Source organism: Bos taurus, chromosome 15, assembly GCF_002263795.3.
Source record: "Bos taurus isolate L1 Dominette 01449 registration number 42190680 breed Hereford chromosome 15, ARS-UCD2.0, whole genome shotgun sequence".
In the NCBI taxonomy this organism is placed as follows: domain Eukaryota; kingdom Metazoa; phylum Chordata; class Mammalia; order Artiodactyla; family Bovidae; genus Bos; species Bos taurus.
Window position 1 is genome coordinate 29,069,434 of NC_037342.1, and position 24,257 is coordinate 29,093,690.

At 40.5% G+C, this 24,257-nt stretch overlaps 2 protein-coding genes across 3 annotated transcripts in view; both read left to right on the forward strand.

Moving 5' to 3' along the window:
• UBE4A (ubiquitination factor E4A) overlaps positions 1–10,305 on the forward strand; it is a 39,928-nt gene extending 29,623 nt beyond the window's left edge. Inside the window, exons 16-21 of one of the 2 annotated variants that reach the window (XM_005215841.5) lie at positions 653–827; positions 6,290–6,470; positions 6,945–7,092; positions 8,208–8,365; positions 8,911–8,970; positions 10,109–10,197. In XM_005215841.5, the coding sequence (XP_005215898.1) occupies positions 653–827; positions 6,290–6,470; positions 6,945–7,092; positions 8,208–8,365; positions 8,911–8,959 (711 nt within the window). In that variant the 3' untranslated portion in view covers positions 8,960–8,970; positions 10,109–10,197. Of the gene's footprint in view, positions 1–652; positions 828–6,289; positions 6,471–6,944; positions 7,093–8,207; positions 8,366–8,910; positions 8,971–10,108 lie in introns of both variants that reach the window. The other variant, NM_001098999.1, reaches the window with a different exon arrangement.
• Positions 10,306–15,566: 5,261 nt separating this feature from the next.
• Positions 15,567–23,698, forward strand: ATP5MG (ATP synthase membrane subunit g). Its single transcript, NM_001024550.4, has 3 exons — positions 15,567–15,678; positions 21,932–22,092; positions 23,496–23,698. The coding sequence occupies exons 1-3, from the start codon at positions 15,627–15,629 to the stop codon at positions 23,592–23,594; spliced, it is 312 nt and encodes a 103-aa protein (NP_001019721.4). The 5' UTR covers positions 15,567–15,626; the 3' UTR covers positions 23,595–23,698.
• The last annotated feature ends 559 nt before the right edge of the window (positions 23,699–24,257 follow it).

The following is a 24,257-nucleotide window of genomic DNA, read 5'->3' on the forward strand; positions in this document are numbered from 1 at the left end:
ACAAGTCCTATAATAAATAGACCTTTCTCGGCAAAAGCTATATAACAGAACAGATGACACAGATGGCATCTCCATGGGACTATAAGCATAACATGCTTGCTGCAACAGCAAGAGTGATGAGAAGTAGAGGGTTTTAAATATTTATGGTTCTCCTTCCAGACATCTTGCATATTTGATAGAGCTTTGTTTTTTCATAAGCAGTTTTGGGGGGTGGTTTTGTTTTCCTTCTTTCAGGACGGGGTCAACCTTTTTTCCCTGTAGCCTGTTTGCTTTTATCAATGTTTCATATACTGTTTATCCTCCTTTCTGTTTCATAGACTATAATATTTCCAGGGGAATAACCCATTACTCTCCCCAGACTGAAACAATGTTTCCACAGTTTCTTTTTTAAAAAAATTTTTAAAGGCTGTGCCATGCGGCATGTAGGATCTTAGTTTCCAAACCAGGAACCCATGGAAGCACAGAACCTTAAACAATGGACCACCAGGGAAATCTCTCCACAATTTCTTTTTAAACTTAATAGTCTCCTGTCTCTTCTGTAGTCCTTGGTTTTCCCAGCTTAGTGGACTAGATTTTAAATAGGACCTCTTAAATATCATCTTCCTTTCAATACGCTTTGTCCTCTGATCCATTCCACCTCTGCTTTCTGTAGTATTTGAGCAAGATAAAGATTCAGCAAATTGAGAAGGACCGAGGTGAATGGGACAATCTGACTCCAGAAGCCCGCCGAGAGAAGGAGGCAGGCCTACAGATGTTTGGACAGTTAGCACGTTTCCATAACATCATGTCCAATGAAACAATCGGTACCCTTGCGTTTCTGACATCAGGTAAAGACACAACACACTGCTTTCCCCAAAAATGCAGTGGTTAAGATCTGCTTCAGTTGAGGGATCAGCCCCACTGAGGCTCTGGTGACCGTATCCTCCTCCACAGTCTGAGAGGAAGTGAATCACTAGAGAAGCTTCAGAAAGAATGTTGCCCATTGTTGACATGGAAATGAGGAAATGGTCACCCTCACACAGCTGCCAGAAAGCATGTTAGTGTCATTTTTCTTGAGGACAACATAGCCATATAAATATATCTGGGGATGTTTGTGTTAACTTGAAAAAATACCCTTGAACTCTTGTTAAATGTGGTAGATCAGAGACATTTATCTCCACTCCCTCTGTAGCTCCACTGTCCAGTTCAGTAGCCACTCACAACATGAGTCTGTCAAGCATTTAAACTGCAGCTAGTCAGAAATGAGATGTGCTGTAAGTAGAAAATACACACTGCAAAACTTTGTATCTAAAAGTAAAAACTTCCATTAATAATTTATATTGGTTATATATGAAATGGGGGCATCCCTAGTGGCTCTGATGGTAAAGAATCTCCCTGCAATGCAGGAGACCTGCGTTGGGAATATCCCCTGGAGAATCCCACTCCGGTATTCTTGTCTGGAAAATTGTGGACAGAGGAGCCTGGCGGGCTACAATCCATGAGGTCAGAGTTAGACACAACTGAGTGACTAAGCACACACACACACACACATGAAATGACAACTAGGGATCACCAGGCATTTGAGAAAATCCTCTTAACACAAATAATAGCTGAAAACGCCTTCAGATATCTTTATAAGTCTCAGAGGGATGAAAGAAGATACAGCATACCTAAGACAAGAACAAAGAGGCAGTACCAGAGATTATCCAAGGAACAAGTTGAAAAAATACAACTTCAGAAATTTTGAAAAGTCAGTAGGACAGTTAGAAAATAAATTCAAGGAACTCTTCAACAAAAGCAGAACAGAAAAAAAAAAAAAAAAAGGTGGAAATTAGAAGAGAAGAAAATATCAATCTAGAAAGTCTCAAAAGAGAAAAATGAAAGGGAGCGAAGAAATAATACCCTCCAAATTCCCCAAAACTAAGAGGTTCTAAATCAAAAGGAGCCCCCAAGTGCCCAACACAGGGAATCTTCAAGACCCCCACACTAAGGTATATCATTGAGGTATTTTAGAAAATCAGGGTAAAGAGGAGATTTTAAAAGGTCCCCAAGATGGAAATAAAAGCAAAAATAAACAAATGGGACCTAATTAACCTTAAAAGCTTCTGCACATCAAAGGAAACTATTAGCAAGGTGAAAAGACAGCCTTCAGAATGGGAGAAAATAATAGCAAATGAAACAACCAACAAACAACTAATCTCAAAAATATACAAGCAACTCCTACAGCTCAACTCCAGAAAAATAAACGACCCAATCAAAAAATGGGTCAAAGAACTAAATAGACATTTCTCCAAAGAAGACATACAGATGGCTAACAAACACATGAAAAGATGCTCAACATCACTCATTATCAGAGAAATGCAAATCAAAACCACTATGAGGTACCATTTCACACCAGTCAGAATGGCTGTGACCCAAAAGTCTACAAATAATAAATGCTGGAGAGGGTGTGGAGAAAAGGGAACCCTCTTACACTGTTGGTGGGAATGCAAACTAGTACAGCCACTATGGAGAACAGTGTGGAGATTCCTTAAAAAACTGGAAATAGAACTGCCTTATGATCCAGCAATCCCACTGCTGGGCATACACACTGAGGAAACCAGAAGGGAAAGAGACACGTGTACCCCAATGTTCATCGCAGCACTGTTTATAATAGCCAGGACATGGAAGCAACCTAGATGTCCATTAGCAGATGAATGGATAAGAAAGCTGTGGTACATATACACAATGGAGTATTACTCAGCCATTAAAAAGAATACATTTGAATCAGTTCTAATGAGGTGGATGAAACTGGAGCCTATTATACAGAGTGAAGTAAGCCAGAAGGAAAAACACCAATACAGTATACTAACGCATATATATGGAATTTAGAAAGATGGTAACAATAACCCGGTGTACGAGACAGCAAAAGAGACACTGATGTATAGAACAGTCTTATGGACTCTGGGAGAGGGAGAGGGTGGGAAGATTTGGGAGAATGGCATAGAAACATGTAAAATATCATGTAAGAAACGAGTTGCCAGTCCAAGTTCAATGCACGATACTGGATGCTTGGGGCTAGTGCACTGGGACGACCCAGAGGGATGGTATGGGGAGGGAGGAGGGAGGAGGGTTCAGGATGGGGAACACATGTATACCTGTGGCGGATTCATTTTGATATTTGGCAAAACTAATACAATTATGTAAAGTTTAAAAATAAAACAAAATTAGAAAAAAAAATAAAAGGTCCCCAAGAAAAATCAGGTAATGTGCAATGGTTTAAGCGTCAAAATGTCTTCGAATATCACAACAGTGACATTTGAAGCTGTAACACAGTTCTGATGGAAAATTATCTTTTCAGCCTAGAATTCTATAGCCAGCCAAACCGTCAATCCTGTTTGAGGGTAAATAAATGTAAGGAAATTTTCAGAGGTGATGATATCAAATTTACTTCCAGTGTACCCTTTCTTGAGAAGCTACAGAGAGATAAACATACTCCATCAAAATGAAGGAGGAAAGTGGAATCCCATAAGAGAGATGCAAAGGAAGTTCCCAGGCTGATGGTGGAGGTAGCTTGTGTGACCACCACACTATAGGCCTATAAAATTGGAGTCCAGATTGGAGTGATGAATGGAAACTTCCAAAAAACATCTCTAAAAACTGTTTTTTAGAATTCTGCATTTCTGGTGGAGAATTTAGAAAGATTTAATGATAGGTACTCTGAAAGTAAGCAAAAAAATGATTAAAATTTTTATTAAAAGTATACCCACTCAGCTCACTAGAGAGGAAATGGCAACCCACTCCAATATTCTTGCCTAGAGAATCCTGTGGACAGAGGAGCCTGGTGGGCTGCTGTCCATAGGCTTGCACAGTTGGACATGACTGAAGCGACTCAGCATGCATGCCTGCCTTGGAGAAGGAAATGGCAACCCACTCCAGTATTCTTGCCTGGGGAATCCCAGGGACAGAGGAGCCTGGTGGGCTGCAGTCTATGGGGTTGCACAGAGTCAGACACAACCCCAGCGACTTAGCAGCAGCAGCACTGTCCGCTGAAACAAGTTACAGAACAAAGAGGCCTCTACCCCAATTCCCAAGAAGTATCTTGAGTATGAAGTCTCTGAGTTGGGAGTTGTTAGGGGAAACACATTGACTGAAACTGCCTACCCTGGCCAGGCACCATAGTAGCAATTAGCGTGAGTTATTTTATGACAGGAGGTCCTGGTAAGGAGCATGGAACTAAACTACCACCAACCAGAAGAATTTGAGAAAGGTCAAAAGGAGATGCCACGTGCCCTACCCCCTCCAAGAATCCTTCTCCCTGGCATCCATCTTGGCTAAGCAATGCATGTGCCACCAGGAAGGACCCTGAGTCAGAATGATGGGCCAGAGAAAACCCAGGAACTAATCTCATCACCATAAAACCTGAGACTGTGAGCCACATGGCAGAGCAGTCGTCCTGGGTTCCCTTACCCTCCTGCTCTCCACCCATGCACCCCTTTCCAATTATCTTGCTATATCAGCAAAAAAAAGGTATGTATGTATATATGTGTATATATATATATAATTATTACTTTATATAATTTTTAGAATACTGTGTGGCTCTGTTGTAAGTGATATCTTCACGCTCTTAATGAAAAATTAAATTATTTCTCCAAAGATCTGTTTATATATTAGGGAAATTTATATTAGGAGAAGAGGGACAAGAATATGAACTAAACTCTCACCAGTAGTAGAGTCAATATATAATGACTAAAATGGAAAAATTAAGAACCAGCAATACTAAACAAGCTGTACTCTACTTGGCTTGTTGCACTTGGCACGTATATAATTATTTTGGAATTAGTGACCTAGCAGTCAGTTTCTTACAAATTTGTTATAGGATATAATAAGTCTAAAAGGTGTATGTATACACACTGAAGTTCATTAATTAGTATAATACTTTTAACAGGAAAATATTTAAAACAATCATAATATCCAGCAACAAAGATAGAGTAAATAAATAATTCATGGTGCAATCATATTGGTGGTTGTTGCTGCTGCTGCTGCTGCTAAGTCGCTTCAGTTGTGTCCGACTCTGTGCAACCCCATAGACGGCAGCCCACCAGGCTCCCCCGTCCCTGGGATTCTCCAGGCAAGAAGACTGGAGTGGGTTGCCATTTCCTTCTCCAATACATGAAAGTGAAAAGTGAAAGTGAAGTCGCTCAGTCATGTCCAACCCTTCGAGACCCCATGGACTGCAGCCTACCAGGCTCCTCCGTCCATGGGATTTTCCAGGCAAGAGTACTGGAGTGGGGTGCCATTAAGGGTATAAATCATCACTGTCGTATAGTACCTTATATGATTGTTGTTTATTTGCTGTATCATGTCCAAGTCTTTACCGCCAATGTAGCCAACAAGGCTCCTCTGTCCATGGAATTTCCCAGCCAAGAATACTAGAGTGGGTTGCCATTTCCTTTTCCAGGGGATCTTCCGAACCCAAGGATCAAACTCACCTCTCCTGCTTAGGAGGCAGATTCTTTTCCACTGAGCCACCTGGGAAGCCGACTTTACGTGATAGAAATGTGTAAATCTATACTGTCCAATACTACCGCTACTGGCCACACGTGACCATTGAACACTTGCTATGTGGCTAGTGTACCTGAGAAACTGGAGTGTTCTACTTAGTTTTGGTTAATTTAAATAGCCACATGTGGCTCATGGCTGCCATGTTGGACAGGACAGGAACCTATAAATGAAAGATATTTATGATACTGTTAATGAAAAAAGTATATATAATATGATAATCACTTTGTTTTAAAAATGTATGTGTATGTAAATATGGACAGAAAAGCTAGGACATATTAGCAAAATGTAACTAGTGTTTACTCTGAGTGGTTGTTTTTGTATTTTGTTTGCTTTGCTTATCTAATATTTTCTAATATTACTGCAGTGAAAATGTATTTCAAAAAAAGCAGTCCCCAGAGGTCTCTAAGTAAAACTCTCTGCCATGCTATGCTAAGTCACTTCATTTGTGTCCAACTCTGTGCGACCCCATAGATGGCAGCCACCAGGCTCCCCCGTCCCTGGGATTCTCCAGGCAAGAACACTGGAGTGGGTTGCCATTTCCTTCTCCAATGCATGAAAGTGAAAAGTGAAAGTGAAGTCGCTCAGTCGTGTCTGACTCTTAGAGACCCCATGGACTGCAGCCTACCAGGCTCCTCCATCCATGGGATTTTCCAGGCAAAAGTACTGGAGTGGGGTGCCATTGCCTTCTCCGAGTAAAACTCTAGGACACAGTAAATTGAAGATTTCTAGTGGATTGGGTTTTCACAGGCTTTGGCTTTTTTTCCAGAGATCAAGTCCCTCTTTGTGCATCCTTTCCTGGCCGAGCGCATCATCTCCATGCTGAACTACTTCCTGCAGCACCTGGTTGGCCCCAAGATGGGGGCCTTAAAAGTCAAGGATTTCAGTGAATTTGACTTCAAACCCCAGCAGCTCGTTTCAGATATCTGCACCATCTACTTAAATCTTGGGTACCTGAGATTTAAATGGGGCAGGCCAGAGGGTTTGCTCATGTTTTAACTGGGGGTTTTGCTAATAGAATGAAATAACTAGCTGGTAATTATGTGGAAGTAGAAAAGATTTGTTTCTAGTTGGCTGACGAAGTAGTCTTCTGCAGTTTTAAATCATGAGATTTCGTATGACCTGTGGGATGTTATTTAGAATTTCCAGTATTCTGCCTTGATCTGTTCAAAGATAAACTTTACTAATTGTTTCATTGTTTGGAAAAGCAGTACTTTTTTTTTCTTTTTTTTTTAAACCAGTATATTTTTATGGTCACCGGGTACTTAAAGACTTCTTTCCTAAAAATTAGAAGAGGTCATTCTATAACAAAAGAACATTCATGATACCTAAGTAATGGGGAACTCTGTTTCTCAAGCCCTCCGTTATTGCCCTCTTTGATCTACCCTCTGATGCTTAGTTTCTTTCTGATTCTGACCTTCCAGGGATGAGGAGAATTTCTGTGCCACTGTGCCCAAGGATGGCCGTTCCTATTCCCCAACTCTCTTTGCACAGACAGTCCGAGTCCTGAAGAAAATAAATAAGCCTGGGAATATGATTGTGGCTTTCAGCAACTTAGCAGAGAGAATCAAGGTGAGGAGGATAATTTGCTTATTAACATGTTCAATAAAAATCATGTTGTCATCTCAGCTGTTTTGCTTTTTTACCCAACTTTATGGGGGGAAAGAGCATTGTGTTGAGAAAATATAAATGAATGAATCCTCCTGGCCAGTCGATAAGTAAAACGACCATATTCTTTAATAGTAATATTCTTTTCAATATGAAGGTGAGCACAGAAAAATAAGCTTCTGCTAAAAGAAAAGAATTAACAGATTTTTAATAGGTTGTTTTTATGAAAACTTCTCTGTACAAGGTTACCAATAGATTTGAAAATCTGTGATATTAATGCAGAACTTTTTAGAATAGAATTCAAGATTGGTAGCTTCTGGTCATTGATTTTTTTTTTTTTTTTGGTCATTGATTTTTATTGATTTTTCTCTGTTCTCTGTAAATGGCTTATATAGGAATAGCCATACATTTTAAAGATTAAAATACTATATTGTACTCAGCTAATTCTTTTGGTGGGAGCAGCTTCATTAACAATTATGAAAAAGGAAAAATTATGGCAGAGTCTAATGGAAAACCTTCCTAATTAATAACAGTCTTCCCTTCATTGAGTTACTTTTTTATTGAATTGGGCTTCATCTTTGCCTAGAGTTTAGGTAGATGGATCCCTGAGGAGCTAGAGTCATGAAGGAATCAAATGCTAAAGGCACTTTTAAATTCCTATACCTGTTTGTACCTAAAACCGGAAACTGCTTTTCATACACAGACTGCATGAATGGCTCTGTAATTATGCAAATAAGAACCCGGCAACCTCGCATCCCCTTACAACAGAGCTGTTGTCGGAAGTATGGATGTCGTCTGTGGTGTTTTGTTTTGTTTTGTTCCCTGTTAACACTTAAACTCATTTCCAGTCATGACCACTAGCAGCTGAGCCAAACTGACTGAAGACTCAGAGTTGGGGCTAAATGTTAAATTTGCTCCTGTAATATCCATCTTGGCTTGTTTAGACCATAAAGCTAAAAATTATTCCTATCTCTGTACAGGGTTATTAATGACCCCTTAAGACTAGGGAATCGTCACAGAGCATTTTGAACTCAGCTGCTTCTGTTAATTCCCCCTAACTGGCTGGTTCTTACGCTCAGTCCCTAGCAGACCTCCAACAGCAGGAAGAGGAGACCTATGCTGATGCCTGCGATGAGTTCCTGGACCCCATCATGAGCACACTGATGTCTGACCCTGTGGTGCTGCCGTCCTCCAGAGTGACTGTGGACAGATCCACCATTGCCAGACATTTGCTCAGGTGAGCCAGCCCCCAGAAGCAGCCTCAGGAGTACACATGTACCTTTATCTGCTGTCATCTTTTTCTCCCACTGCAGTACTGTGCACCCAGTAGGTACCCCAGATTGTTCGTTTATTAACGTGCTGTGTGGAGGAGGCATTTTGGTGGAAGTATATCACTTGAGTGTTAAGGATGTCAACATCCAATATAAGACACTGTTAAGAAATGCTGGCGCTAACCTTACCTCTTCTTCCTCAAGGAAATGATTCCTATCAATATTTATTAGAAAATATGTCAACCTGGAGTATAAGTTGATTGGAAATTGTGGCTCAGCTAGTAAAGAATCCACCTGCAGTGTGGGAGATCTGGGTTCAATCCCTGGATTGGGAAGATCCCCTGGAAAAGGGAAAGGCTACCCACTCCAGTATTCTGGCCTGGAGAATTCCATAGACTGTATAGTCCATGGGATCGCAAAGAGTCAGGCACGACTGAGCAACCTTCACTTTCAATTTTAGTTGTAAAAATATAAAAGACAAGTTATTTGGGTTTTTTTGTTTTTAATTCAGGTTTTACACTCATCATATGGGAGTACCGACATTCTGCTCCAGCTGTTAGACTCAGCCATGGTGACTTCAAGTTTTCCTCAGCCTACCTTCTCTAAGTACAACATTAGATAGAAATGGGTCCTGGGAGACTCTGCCTATTTAAAATGAAGTTATATAAGCTGACCAGATCTAGGGAAATAATATTTTTTAAATATTGGAAAAAAGGATGTTTTGCTTGATGGTTTGTGATTAAGCACTCACTATATGCATGATGCTGTGCTGGGCAGTATGTCTTTTCCAAAGTGTCACTGAGAATTTATATTTTTATTGTGGCTTCAGAATACAGAAAGAAGATATATTAGCCTTTAAAATATGTTATAAATCATCTTACCTGGGAGGAAGCCATAATCTGCATTAGTTGAAGAGTAGTCGGTTAACTAAATCAAGTGTCAGTCTACAAAGCTTTATCCTTTAACGTCTTATACTGTTTCAGGAGTCTGTCACTAAAACTCCAAACAGCTCTTTATGCTGACATGATTGTACAGGGTCTCTGTCTTAGGGAAATGGAATCAAATACCATCTGAAGAGTGAGGCTTCCCTGGTGGCTCAGATGGTAAAGCATCTGCCTACAATGCAGGAGCCACAGGTTCCATCCCTGGGTCAGGAAGATCCCTTGGAGAAGGGAATGGCTACCCACTCCAGTACTCTTGCCTGGAGAATTCCATGGACAGAGGAGCCTGGCAAGCTACAGTTCATGGGGTCACAAAAAGTCAGACACAACTGAGCAGCTAACACACACACACACACACACACACACACACACACCCCGCCCCACACACACACACACACACACACACACCCCCCATCTGAAGAGCATTGTTGAGATAATGTTTGTTAAGCAGAGAGACAAAGTAAGTAAATAATCTGCAAAGAAACCTCTTCCGAATCACTCTCTCTCTTATCCCATTCTTTCTAACCTCAAGCTGGCACTTGATTCAGAATCAGAGACAAAGTAAGTAAATAATCTGCAAAGAAACCTCTTCCGAATCACTCTCTCTCTTATCTCATTCTTTCTAACCTCAAGCTGGCACTTGATTCAGAATCAGAGTAATACCCTCTAGCTTCAGTCTGAGGGTGAGATGCCCAGGTGTTCTGTTTTTGGCTGAGGATGTGAGAACTTACAGAAATAACCCCGTCTCCTTTTTTCTCTTTGTCCCAGTGACCAAACAGATCCCTTTAACCGTAGTCCCCTCACCATGGACCAGATCCGGCCAAACACAGAACTAAAAGAAAAAATCCAACGGTGGCTCGCAGAGAGGAAACAACAACAGAAGGAGCAACTTGAATAAATACTATGACCTAAGCAAACCAAAAACCAACCCCAGAGTGTAGATAAACAGTTGTGGTTTCTCTCTCTCTGGTTCTCTTCCTTTCCTTTTTCTTGACTTTTATTTTTTACTTTTTTTCCCCTTTACTGAATTAGAGAACTGCTCTTGCTCAAATTATGATAATTAAAATTCCTAAGAACTTTACAATGCACCTAGCTTACAGGAAATTATACTTCTTATAGCATCACCACATTTAGAAATCACTAATTTTTACCTTTTGTTATCTCTTCCTGTTCCTTCTCCCTTTTCCTTCCTTAAATTATATTAACTTCAGCTATTAAAACCTCCCGCCTCCTTACTATTTCTTCTCCAAGAACTGCTCAAACATCTTTGGTGAGCACTGCTTTTAAGTATATGATATCACATATTTCAGTGACAGCTGGTATCAGAAAGTCCTGTGTTATCAAGGTACTTACTAGTCTTCATGACCCAGACTTCAGCCCCTTTCCTTGTTACAGCTCTACACTGTTACAGAATAACTTTTTATATAAAAGCAGATACCTTGATGTTTGAGTAGATTTTTTTAATAAGATGACAGATGAGATGAAAATAGGAATCTTATGCAACTTCAGTGGGTAGCTCTCAGTTTTGTGTTCTCTTCTAACTCAGAAATGCCTTGGAGGGCAAACACTCCTCCGTGGAGTTGTCATTACACAGGAAACTTAGCCCTATGATATTTTTAGGAGGATTGGTAGAACAAATTGGCAGTTTTGACACTTTATTCAGAAAACTCCAAGGTGAAAAAAGAAGGCTGTTGGGGCCCTTTTTATTTACTGGAAATCAAGGACCAGGCTTGTGTAGAAAAGTTAGGCAACAAATATTGTAACCAATGAGACATGTCATTTCAAGACACTAATATCAGCAGTGTATCTGTGTGTATATATATATACACACACACACCATGTACTTTTTTATATTGGCCTAGTGTAATACAGAGAACCACTTTATATTGTCTCTTCCGTGGTAAGATGTATGCAGTATGTGGCCGTGTTTACTAACATTTACTCTAGACAGAATTCTGAGACTGTAAAATGTATATAGTTCATGTTCGTTTGGACTTATGACCTGATAAGAGCTGCTTCTAACTCAGCCTTAGGTCATCAATTAACAGAATAGGAATTTGAGCACAACCGTGTCCACAAGCCATTTTAAATATCCACTTAGCCCTAAATAGTTATTTAGCAGGTGGATGGGCCCCTCACTTTACAAGTTGAGCTTGAGCTCCCTACTAAATCGTGCAGCTTAACATGCCGAGTAAGTCTCATTCCCCTATGGACTGTCTATACCAGTATCCCTCTAAACCCGAAAATACAACTGACAAGAGTGATATGATCTAGAAGTAGAGGTCATTGCTTCACTTCAAGGACATTATTGTTAACCATAGCCTCTTTCAAATAAGACGGTAGTTTTATGGTAATCCAATACAAGTTGTTATAAGCAGTCCTTGATGTGTTTTTGATGGTTCCAGCAGGAAACTCTGAAGTTAGAGGGCATCCCACACTAGATAAAAAATAGATGTTGCCTGTCAATTGTGCTTATAACTGAAAAAGGCAGTCCAGGACTCTCACAAATACTAGAACGTATGCTACTAAATCAATGTGTTCCCTGGGCCTCTAAGGCACAGGTTGACAGGATTTGTTTATTTTCTGAAAATGAGCTTCATTTCCTATTTATTATCTTCTACTTCTCTGAGAATGAACTGTATAAAATAAGCTTCAGTCTACTTGCATTTATCTTCTAAACCCAATCAAATAGGATATTTTTACTTTTAAAAGAAGTGAGGAAAAGACCAGAGTTTTATAGGAGAAAGGAAGGAAAAAACGGGCACAAAACCTCAGAAGGCAGCTGTTCCCAGCAGCTTTCTAGTTAACAACCTAATGCTGCCTCTTGTATCTGTGTCTGTATTCCACTTCTGTATTAAGTCTTCAGATTGTAAGTCTTTTCTGGCAATTTTTTTTAAAGCTCTTTTCCTGAAACTTTTTATGAGTGGCTGTGGCACCATGAATGCTGCTGAATATCTTTAAACTCATCACAAAGGCAAGTGCATAGCTTAAGGCCACTGTGGGTAAGGAAACCGAGTGTCCTCTGTGCCTTTTTCCTTTCCTTGACATAATTCAAGAACATCGCAAAAATGAGACTAAAACATTCTCATCTTGGTACATGGTGCATATGGACACTTGGAAGCTTAAAGAGGGGTGGTGGTATCTAGAACTCAGAAGCAAGCTCTAAATCTATTAGAGCAGACTTTCTGACGTACCTAGCTTTATGTGTTGACTTTGCTAGAGTATGATAGAAAAATGAAGACTCTTTAATCAGCTCTAGTATTGCTTACTAAGAGGGTAATACTAAACTTGGAAAATTATTTAAGTAGGCTTTATCAAGCAATCTGGATTTGTTTGTTTTTAATATAGTTTTTAATGGATATGTGAAAACCGAAAGAAACTTCAAAGGTTTTTTTTTTTTAATGGTGCAGGTGAAGGTGCCAGTTGCTATTTGGTATCACACTCTACAAAAGCTTCATTACTTTATTTGATGCTGGTTGCTAAGCAGCCATTGCACAGAGCATAAGTCTACTGGGTGCCTTTACAAGCCAGAGGCTGATGCTGCACTGTTGATGTCATGTGAGGAAATAATGCACATGCTCTAACTGGTAAACAGGAAAAAGAACCTGGAAACAAAGAAAATGAACAAAATGACAAAAAGATTGATTGAAATAAAACTTGATCAACATAACTATTTTGAAACATTCCAGGAAGGTTACTTCTTGTCAAACTTGCCTGGGGGTGTTTGTTCAAAGCTTGTATTTAATAAATGAACATCTGACTTAAAACCTTTGTTATCATTTCCTTTATTACAGTATTAAAAATCTAGGAGCAGTTTCAGAAATCCCTCTGAAAATTTACAGGGCTCTCAACATTACTTTTTTTAAAAAGTGGTAACAAATGTCTGGCCTGGCTGACCTAACCTGACTTACCAGGCCTCGAGACCCTGGAGTTATCTTCAGATGAGTCTCGGGGCATGTTTTTTCCTAAGCAGATCACTTTTGGCTTCACTTTTTTTCATCTGGCCTAAAGCCCAGGTCTTTTTTTTTTTTTTTTTTTTGCCTTGGCCACACTGCAGCATGTGGAATCTCGGTTTGCTAACCAGGGATTGAACCCTTGCCCCTTGCATTGGAAGCTCAGAGTCTTAACCACTGGACTACCAGGGAAGTCCCCCAGGTCCTTCATTCTAATCATTCATTATCAAGTTCCATTTTCTTGCCCCTTGTTTCGGTACCCCTGCTATGCAAAACCTCAGCCCAGATTAACCCAAGCATTCCCCTCTGCTCCAGTATCCCAGCCAGACTACTGTTGGAGATAAATAACACCATCTTTAGAGTGGTACAACCGAAGACTTGTCACTAATGTTCCCTAACGACCCTTCTGTGTGTCCTTAACTTCAACAGCTAGTCCAAATTTCAACCTCTTAAATTTTCTCCCACCCTCCCCCTTGCCCTTCACACTCGGGTGACCTTGCCTTCTACTTCATAGCCTGCAGAATTTCCACTTTCAAACTTCATCATCCCATCTGTGGAAAAGGTCCCAAGATTCCAAGGCTAATCACTCCAACTTTACTTCGGTCTCATTCAGAATCTTGTCAATCCCACTTCTCCATCTTCAATCTCCATTGATTTTCCTATCACTCATATTTGGTTTTCTGACCATTATCCCTTTATAGCCGTATTTCTTCACTCATTCACTCTGGCTTCTATCCTAATTGTTTGAACCTGCTCTAGTTAATGTTTCTATATAGCTACGTTAATTTTTTTTTGTATTTTATTTTATTTTTAAACTTTACATAATTGTATTAGTTTTGCCAAATATCAAAATGAATCCGCCACAGGTATACATATGTTCCCCATCCTGAACCCTCCTCCCTCCTCCCTCCCCATACCATCCCTCTGGGTCGTCCCAGTGCACTAGCCCCAAGTATCCAGTATCGTGCATCGAACCTGGACTGGCAACTCGTTTCTTACATGATATTTTACATGTTTCTATGCCATTCTCCCAAATCTTCCCACCCTCTCCCTCTCCCACAGAGTCCATAAGACTGTTCTACACATCAGTGTCTCTTTTGCTGTCTCGTACACCGGGTTATTGTTACCATCTTTCTAAATTCCATATATATGCGTTAGTATACTGTATTGGTGTTTTTCCTTCTGGCTTACTTCACTCTCGAGTACTAGGCAACTGAATCACTCCTTTGCTGAAGAACTGTCCTGACTCCTTGAGAGCACTCCAATTTTTCATTTCACCTCTAACTATTCCATCAATCAGAGTTTTACTTCTATTTACGCTTCCCCGGGTACATTACTTATTCTATTTTCTTCATCGAAGGTCACATCCCTACGTGTATCTTTTCTTCCAGTCATAATAACCGCAAAGTTCAGCTCTATAGTACATAGCTATTCCATTGTATATCAACCCAAGGATCCCTTCCTCTAAGAAATCTTCCCACATCAGCACCACACATAATCCTGTACTAATGCCTCTTCTGTTTCCATTGCCACCTTTTCAAATCCCAACGCTGCCACTCAATAGCTCTGTAGCCATTTATTTACCAATGCCGGTCTTAAGTGAGGCCACTACCTAACACACAGGCTTTCTTTAAATTCCAAAAAAGCTGACAGACTGGAGGCCCTAGGTAAATGTGATTTTGTCCCTTGTATCTGCACAGTTCCTTGCGGCTGGTTAGGGAATTAGGGGAACTGGATTCCAATCCTGATACAGGAGTCAAGGGAGACAGGGATTACAAAAGGTCAACTAAAGGCAATGGGCTGAGTCAGGTGACAAGTTGTGGCGCCTGCTCCACCCCTAACTTTACGTGTCTGGTCTAGGACCCTCTCTGCCTTTGTAAGACGAGTACGTCGGCCTAGAAAAACTGCAGCGGTGCCTTCCGGCCCTAACTCGTCTCGTTCTCTCAAAAAAGCTGCAGACCTACCCCAAACACCCGAGGTCTGCGCCTCGGGCTGCCCGGGAGGCGCACGGCGCATGCGCATTCCCTCCTCGTGCCGGCCTCCCGGACCTTTGCGAGCGGCTGCCCAGAGAAATGCCTGCTTCTCCGCGGAACTCCGTTGTATTTTACGTGCTCTCTGATCTCATCTTCTCGTACCCACTTTCTCCTCTGTGACTAAAGAAAAGAAACTGGCCCACTGGATGCCGGAAAGACAGTGGGACACCTAAATATCTCGTACCGGCGCGGAAAGGGGAGGCCTGACCTTGGAAGCGGACCGGGGTCCTGAGGCAGGTCCTTCCAGGCGGGTGACATTCAGCCGGCCAGTCGGGGTGACGGGCTCTCCGTCCTAGGACCATGGCCCAGTTTGTCCGTAACCTCGCGGAAAAGGCCCCGGCGCTGGTCAACGGTGAGCGGGGGCGTCAGCCAGCCGGCACGGGTAGCCGGGCAGGCGCCGGGGAGGCCTGCGAGGGCCGGAGGAGAGGACTCGAGCGGCCGGAGGGAGCCGCCGCTGGCCGGGCCTGAAGTGAGGAGGGAGGGGTGGGGTGAGGTGAGGGAGAAGACAGATTTACGGTTCTTTTCTACCTTTCCGCTGGCCAGGCCTGCGGCTTGGGTTCTCTCTGCTACCCAGAGGTTCTGAACTCTGACCGCGACCGTGAGGGGAGGGAATGTGCAGACAGCCGGGATTGCCCATCTGCAGCCGCCATGACGCCCTTCGACCTCCAGGAGGAGGAATACGGAAGGGATGGCTTTTTTGCGAGAGCGAGGGAGACGGCGGGCAGAAACACGTGAAAGCGTGGAAATAACGGTCCCATCCTCTTGTCTGCTTCTCACTGGAGTATTTGGAAGGCTGCAGAATTTCTAAGGATGGATGACTTTCGAAACATTGCCTTTGCTTTTTATTTTGACCAGATACTGAAATGCTTCCCCTTTAAGGAAATTTTTAGGTGGAACTGAGCATTACGGTCGAGTATTCCTGCTCCGGTAAACACAGAAAGGGATATGTGTAAACAGTAATGTTTATTATCACTGCTTAGCGTTCGTGGGGATACTCTGAAAAAGCTGAATGCGTCCTTCACGGGTGGAACGCTGTATTGGAGAACAACCCTGAATAGTCATACCCCAGAATGGTAGTCTTCTCAGTAAATATTTCATGTCTGCAAGCTGTTCATTTTATCCCCCAAATGAGATCACTTAAGTAGACGGAAGCTTCTTCGCTATGTGCTGTATGTGCTGTATTCTAGTAAGTGGTTGAAACACAGATCTCTGAATGGCTTTCGCTCAGATTTGATTATGAAAGTAAATAGAATGAATTTTTTAATACGTGTAAATTTTTGAACCTATTTTACTGCGATCGGTATTTTCTTATTCATTGTCTCCTCCGTTTTCTTCATCAGCAGTGGAACAATGAGTTACTGAAGGCCTGACAGTGTCAGATACTATAAATACTTGATCCTCTCCTACAGAAACCCATGGTCCACTACTATTACTATCAGTTTACACACTTTACCAAAGAACTTACGTTTGCAACTTGACTAAGATAAAGCTCTACTTTTTTACATAATACAAGGGGAAGTAGTAGTGGCTTCATTATTTGGACTTTATGGATGATTTGAGGCTAATATTTATAATCACAAATTTCAGATGGATTTTTTACCCTCCTTCCATGGCTTTCACTGGAGAGGGCAATGGCAACCCACTCCAGTATTTTTGCCTGGAGAATCCCATAGACGGAGGAGCCTGATGAGCTACAGTCCACGGATCAGGTCGCAAAGAATCAGAAACGACTGAGCGACTTCACTTTCACTTTCCATGGCTTTCACATCTTTTTGGTGGAGCATCTTGGGGAATTGCAAACTAATTTTAATAATAATTTACAAAAAGAAAAGTAATGTGAAGATAATTTTAATTGTGAGCTATATCAACCATTTCCTCTATTATTATGAATAATTTAAAGATAAGCGTTGTTATCCTTTCAGAAGTACTCAGGAGAACTCAACTGGGCCAGAATGTTAAAGTGGAGCTGCTTTGTCACTTAACTCTATGGTATTAATGTTAACTGTCTAAAAAAATTACTGATTTTATCTGTTAATTCTCCTGGAGGACAAAGAAGCTTACAAAAATAAGTAATTTTTTTGATCGGACTTCCCCAAAAAAGATCATAGAGTCTGGGGATTTTTGTTTTTATTTTTTTTCCTACTTACTAAACTTGAGACTTTATTTGGATTTCACCAGCTTTTCCAGTTAATCTCTTTATGTTCCAGGAGCCAATACAGGGTACTGCAGTGCAATGAGTTGTCAGTCTCCCTAGTCTCCTGTGTATGTGACAGTTTCCCAATCTTTCCTTACCTTTCATGACCTTGACAGTCTCAAGGTATTTATGTAGGTCTCTGTCTAGGTATCTGTCCTATAAAGATGTTCCGCGATTTGGATTTGTCTGCTGTTCTTGTCATAATGAGTCTGGAGCTATGGATTTTTTTTCTTTTTTCTCTTTTTCTTTTTTTGTCTGTACCTCGTGGCTTGGGGGAATCTTAGTTCCGAGACCAGGGAGACCTGCGCCCCCTGCAGAGGAAACGTGGCATCTTGATCACTAAGCCCCCAGGGAAGCTCCATGGAGCTATGGATTTTGAGCAAGAATACCACAGACTCGAAGCCCCCTAATCACATGTCAGGATGCATCAACAAGTGATATCCGTACGTGCTCACTAGTGCAGTTAGCTCTCACCACTTGGTTAAGGCAGTTTCACTAAGTTTCTCCTAAAGGTACTATTTTTTCCTTTCCATACTCTGTTCTTTAGAAAAAACTAAATTGGGGGAGGCAGAGTCAGGATTCTATCTCCTCTAGGAGGGAATATCTACATATATTTAAGTAGAATTTCTTCTGTGAGAAAGATATGTCTGTTCCCCATTAGTTAATATTTGTTCAGTCCATACTGTATGGACTCAGGTACATTTATTTCATACCTTGTACCTCCAGTAGTACATTCTTTATTTTGTTGCTCAGGTTGTTCCAGCTTTGGCCATTGAGAACCCTGTCAGTTTGGCACTTCTGCCCCTTTGACATCCCCCTGTACTTTCCAGTACTGTTAGATAATTGCAGCTTTTTCTCCTGCCATGCCAAATGACCTGTAGGATCTTAATTCCCCTACAGGGATTGAACCTGGGCCCCATCAAGCACTGAGTCCTGACATCTGGACTGCCAGGAAATTTCCCAGACTCATGTATTTCCTGCCCCAGCCTTAGAATTTGCCCTTTCTCCAAGGACCCCTAGTTCCTTTTATTGGACAATTGCATTTTGAAGCTAAGATCTAGATACTGGGTATGTTCCTTGCTACTCGACTGTGTTAATCACCCTTTACTCACAGAATATAAGTTCTAAGACCGCTGACAGATGTCTAAAACTACAGATAGTACTAAATGTTAGTTTTTTCCTATAATACCTATGATAAATTTTAATCTATAAATTAGGCACAGTAAGAGATTAACAACAATAATAAACTAGAACAGTTGTAATAAAATACTGTGATAAAGGGCTTCAGGGCTTCAAGCCACAGGAATTCCCTTGTGGCTCAGGAGGTAAAGAATCCACCTGCAGTGTGGGAGACCTGGGTTCTATCCCTGGGTCAGGATTATCCCCTGGAGAAGGAAATGGCAACCCAATCCAGTATTGCTGGGAAATACCATGGACAGAGGAGCATGGCAGGCTACAGTGCATGGGGTCGAAAAGAGTCAAACACGACTGAGTGACTAACACTGCAATAAAAGTTATGTGGACATGGGCTCTCTCTCTCAAAATATCTTTTTGTACTGAGGCAGTGGCACCCCACTCCAGTACTCTTGCCTGGAAAATCCCATTGGTGGAGGAGCCTGGTGGGCTGCAGTCCATGGAGTCGCTAAGAGTCGGACACGACTGAGCAACTTCACTTTCACTTTTCACTTTCATGCATTGGAGAAGGAAATGGCAACCCACTCCAGTGTTCTTGCCTGGAGAATCCCAGGGACAGGGGAGCCTGGTGGGCTGCCGTCTATGGGGTTCCACAGAGTCAGACACGACTGAAGCAACTTAGCAGCAGCAGCAGCAGCACCCTTCTTGTGAGTGAGATGTTATGTGTATGTGATGGGATGAGGTGAGGAGCATGATGTAGGCATTGTGATGTCACATTAGAATGGAGCAGGGACAGCATGAGATTCCATCATACTTAAGGCATACAATTTAAAACTTAGAGATTATTTCTGAAATTTTCCACGTAATATTTACAGACAGTAAAACTAGAAAGCAAAATCACAGATAAGGGGGGACGGCTGTACTAGAATATCATTGCCTGTAGGCCCTGACAGTGGACAAGGAGGTATCTGTATATAGGTATTCCTCTACTAATAAGAAAATTACATGCCAGTAAAATTATCACAAGTTGAGAATATTGTAAGTTGAAAATGCATGTGTTACACCTATTCCGCCAAACAGCGTAACTTAGCCTAGCCTACCTTAATCTTGGAATACTTAGATTAGCCTACAGTTCAGCAGAATCCCCTACCATAAGGCCTGTTTTTATTTAAAAAAAAAAAAAAAAATCTGATTATCTTATGGAATTTATTGAGTACTGTATTGAAAGTGAAAAAACAGAATGTGTGTTGGTTGTTTACCCCCATAACACATGACTGACTGTCAACTGCAGCTTGCTGCCAGTACTCAGCATTGAAATAGCATTACAAGAAAGTATGGTACCCCTGTGGCTAGCCTGGGAAAAGATGAAAATTCAAGATTCATTTTTACTGATTGTGTATCACTTTCACGTTGTAAATTGAACCATCTGAAATTGGGGACCATCTGTATACTCACCCATGGGTGTGTAGACACACACAGTTGATCATTGAACAATGTGGGGGTTAGGGACACTGACCCCCATGCAATTGAAAATCCTAATATAACTTTACAGTTGGCCCTCCATATCCACAGTTGCACATCCATTCATTCAACTAACCTCAGATTATGAAGTACCGTATTACATATTTATTGAAAAACATCCACATATAAGTGGACCCACACAGTTCAAACACATGTTGTTGAAGGGTCAACAGTAATTGTTTCTATATCGATCCACCTGTATATCAACTAAACATGAATTCATACTGAATGTCTCCAACTCTAATCCAGTACCACTGGATATGTTTTTCCCTCATCTAAAACTCCTCTATTTTAGTAAGAAACCTAGCTGCCATCATCCACCATTCATTGACTTATTTTTGTTCATCCCTTGTATACATGTAAAAGCAGTCTCAAACTTTTTAACCTATGCTCCCTGAGAAGCAAATTTACTAACTTAAGTACAGTGTTTGTATACATTGTACTGATTTGTTTGTATTTTTTAAGAGTATTATATCTGTGTGTTGAAGATAATTTTTTTTCCAAGTGTTTCAGTAATTTTATTTTATTTTTTTATTTTATTTTTAAACTACATAATTGTATTAGTTTTGCCAAATATCAAAATGAATCCATCACAGGTATACATGTGCTCCCCATCCTGAACCCTCCTCCCTCCTCCCTCCCCATACCATCCCTCTGGGTCGTCCCAGTGCACCAGCCCCAAGCATCCAGTATCGTGCATCGAACCTGAAGACAGTTTGTTGACTGTTAAGACTTTGTTCTCCTTGATAACACCATTTTACAGGCATTGGCAGTTCTATTTAGAATTCTCTCTTAGAGCTTTGTGTCTGCTTGAAGATTTACCCATGGCCCTAAGCCAGAGGATGATGGAAATAGTAATTTTAAGAGTAGCGAAATATCTAAATACAGGCAGTTAATAATAGGGGAAGTGCCAGGAGCTTTGGATTATCAGTCTTTGAACAGCAGACACTTGATGGATGCTTATGTATTTGTGCAGTTTTTATTATGCTGTCTTGTAATTTTTTATGTGAAATACCTTTCTCCTCCTGAATCACTATCATAGTCTCCCATCTAACCTCATTAAAAATCTTTTTTTTCCTGCAATAGTAAATACTGTTTACTATTACTGAGGAATTTCAGCTTAATAACAGATTCAAGTTTTGGCTGTTCCTAACAATACATGTAGGTTTTATTTTTACTATTTGTGGTATTTTGAAGGAAGAGCAGCTGTGCTTTTGTTAATCCAGCACATTGATGAGGATACCCAAAATGGGTACTAATTGGTATAATTCCATCTGGATTTGTGGCCAATATTGTGACAAGTTTTAATCTTATTCCTAAGGGTGCCATTCTACTTAGTTTCTTCCCTCCCCTTGACCACTTCCCCCCAATTTTTTGTCTCTACAGGAAAATATGGTTACATTGCTGCTCTTTTCTTGTTTTTGAATCCAACTCTAGTAACTTTGTAGTTAACTAGATTTGCCATTAATAAATGAAGTACCAGTATTCTGGTACTGGCCACTGGTGAGGTCCTGGCATAATTGGATGTGCTTATAGCTGCCTGCTTGACTGAACTGGCTTGTGACACAGGTGTTCTGTATCTTTAAAAGCCTCTGGTTACCAGGGAGCAGCTTTGACTTTTCACACCGGGTGCACATTTGGTATAAGCAGTGAATGAATGTGATGCATGAATAAATATTTGTGTCCAGCCCACACATCTGCTTCTTTCGGTCTCTAGTGAGTTCATCCTGGTGTTTTGTTTTGTTTTGTTTTCCAGCTGCTGTGACTTACTCGAAGCCTCGATTGGCCACGTTTTGGTACTATGCCAAGGTTGAGCTGGTTCCTCCAACCCCTGCTGAGATCCCTACAGCAATTCAGAGCTTGAAAAAAATTATCAACAGTGCTAAAACCGGTAGTTTCAAACAGCTCACTGTTAAGGTAACTATGGGCTAAATGAAAACGTATGTGCGTACAGAAAATGTCTTCCCTTGGGATTTCTCTGATTGTTTTGATTAATATATGTATTTTTCAGTGAGGCTGGGACCAGCATAATGAGAGATGATCTCTTTATTGACTGCAGAGAAAGATATTTACCTTTCTAACTTTGTCATCTGGGTTGAAATAATTGGACTGTTTTATGTCTTATATTCTTAATAATTTTATAATGAAGAAGTGGTTTTTTACTGGGTAGCTTTTTTTTGTTTCCTATTTGGGGTTAGTGCATTAAAATAGGATGACTTGCTTTGTTGATTCTGTACTTTTTTGTCTGTAGTCCTAAAACTTTCCCCAATTTGGCCAAAAGATTTCTTGGACTATATCACAATCAGGTAACTAACACTCATGGGACATAAAAATACCAAAACCTAGAAGCATATGATATGAAAAGTGGAGATAAAATCTAAAGACCATAAAATTAGAATTTGCAGGCTTCCTTGGCAGACTGATGGTTAAAACTCCATACTCCCAGTGTCGGATGCACAGATTCGATTCCTGATCAGGAAACTAAGATCCCATATGCCTCTCGGCACACTCCCCCCACCACCATCCCCCCAAAAAAGAATTGGAACTGGGATTTTATGTTTGCTTGATCTAAGCACAGGATACAAAAAGCCGAAATAAATTATTGCTGACTTTAGAAACTGCGTTCTACAAAATATATTTGTTTTTCAAGAGATTTCCAGTATTTCTGGTTTCATTTGAAGGGGAAAATTCACTTCCAGGTGCTAAAAGAAAAAGGCCCGATTTTGTTGTGGAAAGGTTTTGTTTTTCAACTTGAGTTTCAAGATCCATATTTGTGCTTGTATGAAACACTGTTTTCTGTAACTGTGTACATTTTCTGAAACTGAGTAACTGCTGAATACCTGGAAAGAATTAAACCAAATAATAAATGAATAAAAATGATGTCTAAAGGGAAAGAGAGAATACTTCATCTTGCAACAGATTTTCTTTGGCCAGACAGAAAGTCTGTTCAGAGACTTGCCTTCCTATAGCCATCCTTTCATATGAATGCCCTTTCTAAATGTGGCAGCTATTTCCAGGATGTGGGTTGTTTCAGGGCTCATAAAGTGTCTCATAAACTAATAATGAAAGGGTTAAGTCAGTTCAGGTCTTCAAAGAATGCTTTGAAAGAATTTATAAGCTCTGGACTACTTACCTTACATAATTGAAAGTTCAAGGGTTCTCAGCAGTTAAAGTTAACATCAGTAATTCTTGACTTTGACTAAAACTGCCCTCTAATTTGAATAGCAACCTTATATTCTCTGTCACTTAATCCTGGAAAAGAATAGTTTTAAATATATAAGGAAAAAAAAGTACATTAAAATTTGTGCTTCTTTTTTCAGGAAGCTCTACTGAATGGTTTGGTGGCCACTGAGGTGTGGATGTGGTTTTATGTTGGCGAGATCATAGGCAAGCGTGGCATCATTGGCTATGATGTTTGAAGACCAATTTTTAACATGTGATTATATTTGCTTTATTATTCAAGTGTTCTTGGACCACGTGTGAGCAGACTGCTATTTGAATAAAATAAGACAATGTGTCAGAATCAGTGTTTCTCTATCACACACTACATGGAAGGTCACAGTTTCTCTTGACATTAAGTTGGTTTGTCTTTCGCTTTAATATATTAATACGGTTCTAAATGCATGCCTTTGCTTAGCCTGCAATTGGAAAAGATATATATGAGTACACCAACCTGGTACCTGTATAAATGAGGTTAACTTTATTCTGAAAGCTTGAAATAAATGATATTTAAGCTTTATTTCTAGAAAAGCTGGGGGGAAGGCTTTGAGAAAATGAGAACTTGCTCCAGTAGGCGAAATAATACCATGTGCCAAGCATGATACAGTTAAATCACGTAGCATTAAGAATACAATTTGGGCTGTTTTTCTTTGCAAAAATCAGAGAAAGATCCCTTTGACAACACCTTATTATCAGCTTGAATATAGGCTCCCAAAAGAACAGCATGATGATAATCTGTATATCTTTGTAACATCTTTAACATTAGGACAGAGTGAATGAGAGCAATAACGTATTTTTCATCTGATTTTGATATTTGTTATATTATTAATCTGTCCAGTTTTTAAGGACCTATCTTCGCAAAA

Excerpts from the sequence above, each read along its gene's own strand:
- ATP5MG (NM_001024550.4), top strand. The coding sequence starts at position 15,627 with ATGGCCCAGTTTGTCCGTAACCTCGCGGAAAAGGCCCCGGCGCTGGTC. Across the intron at positions 15,679-21,931 it reads GGCCCCGGCGCTGGTCAACG|CTGCTGTGACTTACTCGAAG; the intron begins GTGAGCGGGGGC and ends TTTGTTTTCCAG. Across the intron at positions 22,093-23,495 it reads TCAAACAGCTCACTGTTAAG|GAAGCTCTACTGAATGGTTT; the intron begins GTAACTATGGGC and ends TTCTTTTTTCAG.